The sequence below is a fragment of the Saprolegnia parasitica genome, assembly GCF_000151545.1.
Source record: "Saprolegnia parasitica CBS 223.65 unplaced genomic scaffold supercont2.314, whole genome shotgun sequence".
Taxonomy (NCBI): domain Eukaryota; phylum Oomycota; class Saprolegniomycetes; order Saprolegniales; family Saprolegniaceae; genus Saprolegnia; species Saprolegnia parasitica.
In genome coordinates, this window is record NW_012156708.1 from 2,821 (window position 1) to 11,977 (window position 9,157).

Genomic DNA, 9,157 nt, shown 5'->3' on the forward strand with positions numbered 1-9,157 from the left:
CGATGAAATACCATATCAAAGACGAGAGAGAGCTGCCAGTGTTTCGTTTTGGCAATGGAGAGCTCGGAGATGGACTCAAGCCGGCATTCGCCGGGCTCCACTTCGTGGATGGTATATTGATGCAGGATATTGAGCCACGGATCATAATTTGCGTGAGCTGCACGGGCGCGGCCACCCTTGACGCCTCGACGGGTGTGACGCCACGTCATATTTAAATGTGGCATTTGCCGCACCAATTCAAATAGCATGTGCCGTAGTCTAAAAACAATGAGAGCGCGCCGATCTCTTGGACGCGGCTTGAGCCTACCCCGAGGCGACGCTCTGCGCTGCGATCGACCGCTCTTGTGGCGCTAAGCACGCTGAGGCGCTCGTATAGAGCAAGCTCGTCCAGACGCACGTGGCCGCGAAACCTCGGTCACGACGAACGCCCAGGAGTCATGCCAACTACAAGGGCAAGCGACGAGAAGCGCAACGACCTCGAGATACTCGAGCAGCGCCACTGCTCGTGCGAGGCCGCGTGCGTCGTCACGGGCCCGTCGCGTTCATGGCGCGCTCGCTTGGTCGTTGGCGAGCGTGGACTCGCGTTCGCTGGGTCCATCGTACCTCGATCGATGGCGCGCAAGAGCTGGTGCGCCTTGTGCCCGAGAAAGGCGCACCTCGACCACTTGCAACTCGAGCGCCCGAGTACGATTTAGTCGACCGAAATTGCAAGTGCCAGACCCGCGCTATACAAGCTTCAGCGGACACAATTTGTTGGAACAATTTGATGTCGCTTTTTACGACGCTCGAGGAAGGCAATTATTGACAACTTGATTGACCGGTAGAGATTGGAAGTGGTGTGGCACAACACTTCTCATACTTTTTCTTGGCCAACGCCATCGAACTTATCGCCAGGCCAGGTCGACAACATCGTGGTTGGAAATGAACTCGCCAAGACTGGGCACATTGGTAGAGGACGCTTTGGAGAGCTCGGAATGCGCAGGCGCGTCGTCGTGCGAGGCGTAGAGCAGCAGTGAGGCGCGATCCTATACTCATCGTAAATGCCAAACTAAGATCGTAGTGCAATCTTAGAGGCACCACTCCAGGACGCCGACGCCATTTGGTCAACGACATCATGTCTGAAATGGATTCGCCTATAGTTGGCACATTGATAGAAGACACTTTGGAGAGCAGAGCAGGCCGCGCTACGTTGCCTCCATCGTCCTACAACGCACGCAATGCTCGACTAAAGATACAAAGCGCTCTGAAAACGTGAACAATCCAATGACGACTTTGACACGCCGTACTTTGCATCGTGTATACATGTAGCGACCACGTCGCTCCTGGCAGCACTCTTCGAGGGACCGTGTTGAGAGCCATCCTGTCATGGGGAGCGCTCGGAGCCTGAAGGACGAAGGCCTCAAAACCGCTCTGCCACTTGGATCAAATCGACGTATCCGGATACGCCCCAGCAACGTTACACTGAACTAAATTTGAAATCCAGCGGAAAAAGGTGCGAGGCGATGGCATCGACCTTTCACAGCGTGCTACTCGCGCTGCCCGAGCTTGCGGCCATTGTGTTTGAGTTTCAGTTTGGCGTGTACGCAGACGTGCGCCCGGTCTTCCGCGCCTGCAACGACCTCGTTGAGTTCGACGCCGTGCACAACGTCTACGACTGCGACGCTTCCTTCCATTCGACGTTCGCGCCAGACCGTCTGGCGCCTATGGCGTCTGGCCCAGACGCCATAGGTCTTACGCAGTGGAAGCCCACCGACTGCGCTCTGCACATGCGTCAGCGCGACGACCGCCTGCCGCTGCACCTCGCCATCGCTCATGGCTGCGAGCACCTCGCCCAGCGCATGCTGCGTTGCCGCCCGGACCTCGCGTCCGACGACGCGATCCTGCTGGCCTTGCATAAGAATCGCCTCGAGATCGCAGAGCTTCTCTTGAAGCAGCGACGCGCCACTTCCGGTTGTCCCAAGAGAGGCACAGGTACGCTACTGCTCCGAGCGTCATTGCCAGCGGATGACGCACATCGTGGCATAGATGACTCGGCGTGGAGTGCCTCGTACCTTCTCGGACGTGTCTTGCACGCTGTCTTGAGAAGCGAGGACACGCGGGGTGTCCTGTTGCTTCAGCGCTTTTAGCCCAATCCTGACGACTTTGTTCTGAACGACATCAAGTCTGCGTTCCACAGCGCGACGCTCCAAAACGCAACGCTAGCGCTGGACTGTTTTCCGTGGCTCCACGACCACTCCGTCTTGGACGACGTCGCAGGACGAGGCTTCCTCTCTCTTGTTCAAGCTCTTCACGAACGCGGTGTCAAGTGCTCGACAGACGCCATGGACAAGGCGGCTGGAAACGGCCATCTCGACGTCGTTCGATTTCTGCATGCGCATCGCAGCGAAGGCTGTACGGATAAGGCCATGAGCCAAGCGGCGACCAACGGGCATCTCGAGGTCGTTGAGTTCCTCCACGCAGCTCGCACGGAAGGCTGCACGGTCGATGCGCTCGACGGCGCGATTCGCCATGGACACCTCGACGTCGTCCGCTTCCTCGTTGAGCACCGAACCGAAGGTGCATCGCCCGATATTCTCGACTTGGCTGCGACTTTTGGTCACCTCGACGTCGTTCAGTACCTCCATTCTCGCGGCTCGTTTGGCTGCACTGTTAACGCCGTCGACAAAGCCGTGATGGGCGGTCATCTGGGTGTCATCCAGTTCCTCTTGACGAACCGACGCGAAGGTTGCACCCGCGACGTTGTCGTTCGATGCGCGCTCGAGTATGGGCATTTGCAAGTGGCAGAGTACTTGCTATCGCTCGGGTACCCCTGCCCGACCTCGCACGTCCGTTGGAAAAAACGGCATTTAGCCAGCCGAGTATGCCTCGTCTCCTACGTCTCTTCATCGACAATGGCGGGTCCTTGGACGGCAAGTGGATGCAAAGTGCATGCGCCGAGAACAACCTGCTCTTGGTTCGGTTCCTCCACGAGCACTCGACCGCTTGCTATAGCCCTCAAGCGCTCGAGGCGGCGATCCAGCGCAGCGCGTGGGACGTTGTACACTTTCTCTTGGCCAATTCTACGGTCAGCGCCTCCAACGCAGTTTTACTGGCGGCAGTGCGCGCCGGCAACCTAGAGGTCGTATTGCAGATCCTGCGGCGTCACCCAGCGCTCCGAAAGAATTACAAGCTGCTTTTGGAGGCGTCGAGGCACCACCACACCGGAACGACCCGGTACCTCCTCGCGGCAGGCATCGGCAAGCCTCGCGACTGTCTCATCAAGCTTGCGGGTCGTCGACAGCACGTGACGGCGAGCAGACTCCTACTGCCATACTGCATGGACGCAACCAACCACCTCGGCAACATGGTATTTCTTCTGGACCTTATTGCGTTGCCAGGCCGCCGCCGCGCAAGGATGCTCCAGTTGATCACACCCGAGCTCACGAACCAAGGACGAAAGACCCACGAAACGGTCCCGATGGCTCCGAGCTTGGCGGCGCGCACTACGACTTTGCAGTCGGCGGGCGAGGTCGTCGACTGGGCCCTAGCACTCGTGATCGGACATCTCTGGGCAACCGACGGGACGGTCACTGGCGAGCGACTCACAAAATGGCTTGGATTCGTCAATGATGAGGAGCTCAGCGCGCAGATTTCGCGCCTGCTCTCAAGCAAGCGCAAGCGCTCGCCCAGCAATTCGAATTAAGATAGCCGATTGGATTCATGGTGGCGCCTTCCTTTCACCAAACTTTCTTCTTCGCTTTAAACCTTTACCAAATGCATCCAAAGGCTGCCCTCACGTGTCGACTGCGGTATGCATCCGATGCCCTTCACAGTGGTGCACTACTATACACTGAAACCTCGTATCTACGTATACTGCGTCGGGCGGAGGAGACGCAGGGAGGACGGCCAATACAAATTGCAAGTGAATATTCCAGATGTATCCGTAAACGTGAGGAATGTGAGCGCATCCCATACAAAAACCAAGTCAAACCACTGCCTTGCATGGAACATATCTCCGATTTGCGGAACAAAAAGTTGCGCTGGGGCTTGAGGCGCCGATGCAGATTGCCGGAAATATTCGTAAACCTACGGGATGTGCATATGTGTCTCGTTGTATTGTTATCCTCAGACAATACCTCTATTATTGATTTTTGTGATGCAAACGTCTTGTCGCCGGTTTCGAAGGGGCAGCTCGAGAATTGCCTGAACTTCTAGTAAAGGTGTGGGCGGATCGCCAAGCCACTTCTGCGGCAAACACTCGTGAATTAAGGCCGAGAAAATCGAATTCCTAAGCGATTACTTTTCAAAGTTGGCCTGCAGTTAGATGCATTGCGTCGTATACCGACTGAAAAGAGGCTAGTCCCGCGGCCTCAACGACGCTCCCGCCCGCTGCCTCGACGGAGCCTGTGCAGACGGCCCCGACGAGCCTAAGCGCCGCGGCCAGACAGCTCGAGATGCAAGAGTCCGTAGTGTGCACGTGCAAGAGGGCATGCGCATCTTGGCCCAAGGCGACGAAGATTGCGTATTGTGCCAGGGCACGCGAGTTCCAGAAATGGTCGCATGGCGACGGAACCATACCTCGTGATGGCGTGTGCGTAGAGTATGTTGATAGATTCCCCTCAAGCACAACGCAGCAACGTCAGTGGTGCCCCAGGAGCCTCTGCGTTGTCTTTTAGGCGTCGCGGGTCGTTGTTATTGGTGCCCGCTTTTTCAGCCATAAAGACCACATTTACCGGCTGCGCAGCCACGGCCCGGCGAATGAAGAAGAAGGAGATAGCTAGTCTCTACGTATGCGAACTCTTTGTAACAGCGAAGATAACGCGAAACACGTTCATGTATATAGGTCACATTTGGACGAACGCAGCCGTGCCGCGTCGGCGGATCGACCAAAATCAAGTTTGAAAATAAAGTCGCACATACTTGCCAAAGTGGTAGACCACACTTCGGACAGTTCAAAATGCTATGTGGTGTCGCCGTTCGAGATCTGTAGCGAAAGGGAATGAATGACCTGGGAATCACTGCGGTGAGCAAAAAGAATATAGTGTTTTTTGCTACACCGAAATACTGTACGGCGTAGTCAGGGCCTCATCACGCAGCATATTGCGGGCGCAATGCCTCCCTCGGCCACATGCAACACGCCCTTCAACATCAACAAAAAGAGATGGCGTCCTCAGTTCCCGCGATTTCAACCTATATTCGATCGAAATATCGTGCTGCATTTTGGGAAAACCGACGCTCGGCAGTTTGAGTTTTGTGTGAGCGCCCAAGCAACTACGCGGCCCAACGAAATGATCGCAGCCCGTGTCGAGATCCATTGCCAACTGTGGCTGGTTGAATTGGGGTCCATGGAGCTCTCAAACCCTGCGATAACGTGTACTAGTATAATTTTTGGACATTTTTCGCGCCACCTCCAAAAAGTAAGAAATTGGATTTGCGCATGAGAACGCCGCGTCCAGCGTCGGAAACGACATGTACACCATTCAGTGAGTGTCTAGAGAGATATTCATATCTCCTACGTCGTGTTGACGCGTCTGTGGTCTGATAATCGCCATCTTGATCAATAGTTCTCACACTATTAAGGATGATGCTCTGTCTAATTTGCTTTAAATAATGTGATACTGGTTGCAATCGAACGCACACAACGTTTTGATTCCGATGCTTGAATCACGCGCGGCTCTTCTTTGCCCAAGCTCGCGCGCGCTCTGATGACGCATCCAAACAACGTTCCCAGACACGCCAATGTGCATGCCAAAGTCGGACGGAGCTATCGGGTGCGCGCGATATCGGGTCCGTGGCGCGCAGCTCTTGTACCGATTGCCACCAAGTGCGGTAAGATCAACAGAGCAGGCACGTTGCCGCCTCAGTATGTCTTCTTTCTACGCAAACATTTAGTCGTGTAGGTCAAACAAGCACGGCCAAGGCGATACGCAGTGCTTGTACAAGAGAATGACAGCAACCTCGAGCATTGTTCACGCCGCAAAGTGCGCTCCACGGCGTCGGTCGTACGGCAAGCGGACGTCCTCTCGATTGTGGACGGTGGAACTAAGCTCGTGCGGCCAAGAGGTCATTTGATGGAAACCGCTTGCAGCTATGGGTTGCAGCCAACGGGGCCGTTTAGCGGCAGAAAACGCAATTGCGTTTACGTTGGGCATCTACGCGCTGCGAGGTATAAATTATCAAGTCTACCGAGACAGATGCCGACAGAGACAACCTCGAGCACGGAAATGAGGAATGCGGACGATGGCCTCGACCCAATTCCTTGACCCCAGATCTCGACAAATTATCCGGACATGATCCGGATGCCAGCCAGTGATCCAAAATGCCACGGCGACGACGACGAGACAGGACGCTGCGGCCGAAGGGGCAGACGAAGCTGCGCGTCGAGCTCGGAGCGCGCGCAACGTCTGATAGCACTGAGCCGCATGCTTACAACCTCGACCACCTTCCGCAGCGTGCCTTGCCGCTCGCACATGGCAGTCACCGCACGATAGCTGGCAGCGCAGCAACAACATGCACTGTCCGCCGCAATCCTCTCGCCCAACGTCGCCTCATCCCCGATCTCTACTGTAGCTCTCGACGCCCACGCCGTCTGGTAGAGGCCGTGCTCGTCGACGACCCGCACGCTTGACACTCGCCAGGATGCACCCGAGGCCGCGGCGTCAACGCGAGCGTGTCCTCGATGCTTGTGGTATCGACGCGCCGCTTGATCGCGTCTGACACGAGGTACACTGTCCTTTTCGTCACGTGTGTCTCACAGAGGATCCAGGTGCCTGTAGTGCACGAGGTTTGAGCCACTGCGCCCGTGCGAAGCGTTGGACGACCCTTCGGGGCGATGGCGTGTCCGACGCTGACGCCGTCATGGACCAAGCGCAAGGCTGAGGATGTCGGCGCATCTTTTGTCCGAGGCCGAGACGCGTGCGCTATTCCGGCGCCGTTTCGAGCCCATTTATCGCCCACTCGCTGTGCGCATCGACCCCTCGAAGAGCAGCGTAACGAGCATGGAGGCCTCGTTTGCTCGCAAAGATGCCCTCGCGCCACGAAATTGAAAACAAGATGGCGAGCTCTCGTGACGCTTCGGACGTTTGCCGGCAAGAGCGTGCGACAAGGTTTAAGCCACGTCGTCCAGGCGCCAACGTCTCGGACGACTCTACAATATGCCATGCCCGAGGACGAGCGCGTGCTCGCCGCCGACCGAATGCGACGAAGAAGATGGCCCCAGAAAGACCTCGCGACTCGCTAGCAGCAGAACCCACTGCGTGCGCGAGGCCGTGCACCTCGCGTTTCGGATGCGCACTCGTCAGAGCTTGTCCAGCCTGCACTACCGCGTGGCGTCGAAGCCGAGCTCGATGTGTGCGGATGGTTCCATCGGCGGCCCCACGCACCCCGACATGTGCGTCGCGTCCACGCCTCTCAGCCTTGCAGGGCAAAGTCGAGTTGAGAACCTCTCAGTGACGCCGTCGACGCTGCCCACGGTGGTCCGATCCTCTGGTTCGTGCCGCGCATCCGTGTCGTGGGACGCCCTTGACGCTGGAGGAGGCTCGTCGTACGAGCTTGCTAGCGATGCGTGCCTCCGTTGTCGACGCGGCCGTGTTGGCCAAGATCATCAAGCCGTTTTCAGACACGATGGCGTCGACGCTCCAAGGCGTGCAGTCAGCTTTCTTGTCGCACGTGCCGGTAACGCGGAGGCCAAGCTCGGTCTCCAGTCGTGTGCGCCATGCGACGTCTGTCGATGGTCTTGTCATGTATGGAGACGGCGCTAAAGACGGCGATGCCCTCGCGCGCGCTGTCATGCGCTTTGTCTCTCGTTTGGCGTTGACGACATGCACCACAGCGTCCGCGCACTCTGCGCTCGTTGACCTCGGAGGAGTTCTCTGGGTGCGCCTTCATCCGGCTGGCAACAATTTCTCCAAGTACTTTGGCAAGGCGCTCCCGATGATTGTCGCTGGTATCTCGGACGAGTCGGACATCGTCTGCGACTGTGGCCATGCACGCCGGCTTCATCGCTGCCAACGCCCGCGCGCTCTCCAACACGACGGACCTCTTGGCGTCGCTTGAGGCAGCTCCTTTGACGCGTGGCGCATGTGTCACTCGTCGATCTCGCTCCTCGGCGGTTTGGTGCACTGTGTCCACAGCACTAATGTGGTTGTCACGTTAGCCGCCGATGGCAATGGCGTTGAAGCCGACGCTCAAGATCCTCGACAAGCTGTACTGCGACGCCGTCCTCGCGTCGCGTATCATGGCGCGCTCGACTACGCCGTGCAGCGTGCGCCAGAAGCGCTCGAGATGTGGAAGCGCGTCACCTTCAACACCCCACGACGCTGCGCTCGATCCTCAAGCCGCTCATGCTCATCACACAAGAGTTCTTGGGCAAGCACGTCGAGAAGGAGACCGTCGCACACTTGGCGAAATCGATGGCGAATGCGGCGTCATGCCCAAGGTCGTTCCGATCCAGCCGGTGGGCTACAATCCGATGAGCCAGCATGTTTTCGGGCGTCTGCCTCTGTCTTGCCGAGGTCATTCCGTCCTTGCTCAAGACGCAGCTCAATCCAGAAAGTGTGCTCAAGGTCAAGTCGCGTAGGTGCTTCCGTGCTGCGCTTTCGCTCGACACCTATATCTTTGTCCAACGCCCAAGCCATTACGCGCATGCCTCGGGCAAGGGCCTTGAAGCGTTTCTGCGTACTAGCACGCTCAAGTGAACAATACGCCCGTGGCGCGCCAGATCGCTCGGCCGGTTTCGGCGAGCGTGTGCAGCTGGCGTCGCCCGCGTGCATGCAGACCCATCAACATCAGCGCCCATTTTAGGGTCGCTATCGACCGCCCCCTCAGCTACGTCAAGGGTCCGAATCTCTGACGCTCTAGATCTTGGTCATCAAGAGTGGCGTCGCGCTCCAGCTTTTCTTGGTGCAAATCCAGACGACGTTTGTCAAGGCGGCAGTACATGTACCAGCTGTGCGACATTTAGGAGCAGCTTTTGAGCCTGTGCTGATGAAAAATACAGTTTTCTTGATATACTAGTATGTGTTTGCTCTCCTTTGCAGAGAAGCTTGGATGCAAGGCAATACTACGTACTAGTCCACTCAAAGCTCTTCGACTGGTTCCTAGAGCATGATACCGCGCCATCGTGTACGAATCGCCTGGGGTACTTGCTTCTCAGCCATTGGGTCTCGGCGGCGATCCT

At 57.1% G+C, this 9,157-nt stretch overlaps 2 protein-coding genes across 2 annotated transcripts; both read left to right on the forward strand.

The window, feature by feature from the left end:
- Positions 1 to 1,502: 1,502 nt before the first annotated feature.
- On the forward strand, positions 1,503 to 3,771 carry SPRG_16517 (hypothetical protein; the record flags this gene model as incomplete). The annotated part of the gene is made up of 3 exons (XM_012355823.1): positions 1,503 to 1,950; positions 2,203 to 2,825; positions 2,855 to 3,771. 3 exons carry the CDS (start codon positions 1,503 to 1,505, stop codon positions 3,680 to 3,682), a joined length of 1,899 nt encoding a protein of 632 aa, XP_012211213.1. The 3' UTR covers positions 3,683 to 3,771.
- Positions 3,772 to 7,539: 3,768 nt separating this feature from the next.
- Positions 7,540 to 8,675, forward strand: SPRG_16518 (hypothetical protein; the record flags this gene model as incomplete). The annotated part of the gene is made up of 4 exons (XM_012355824.1): positions 7,540 to 7,947; positions 8,135 to 8,210; positions 8,272 to 8,404; positions 8,459 to 8,675. 4 exons carry the CDS (start codon positions 7,540 to 7,542, stop codon positions 8,673 to 8,675), a joined length of 834 nt encoding a protein of 277 aa, XP_012211214.1.
- Between the last annotated feature and the right edge of the window lie 482 nt (positions 8,676 to 9,157).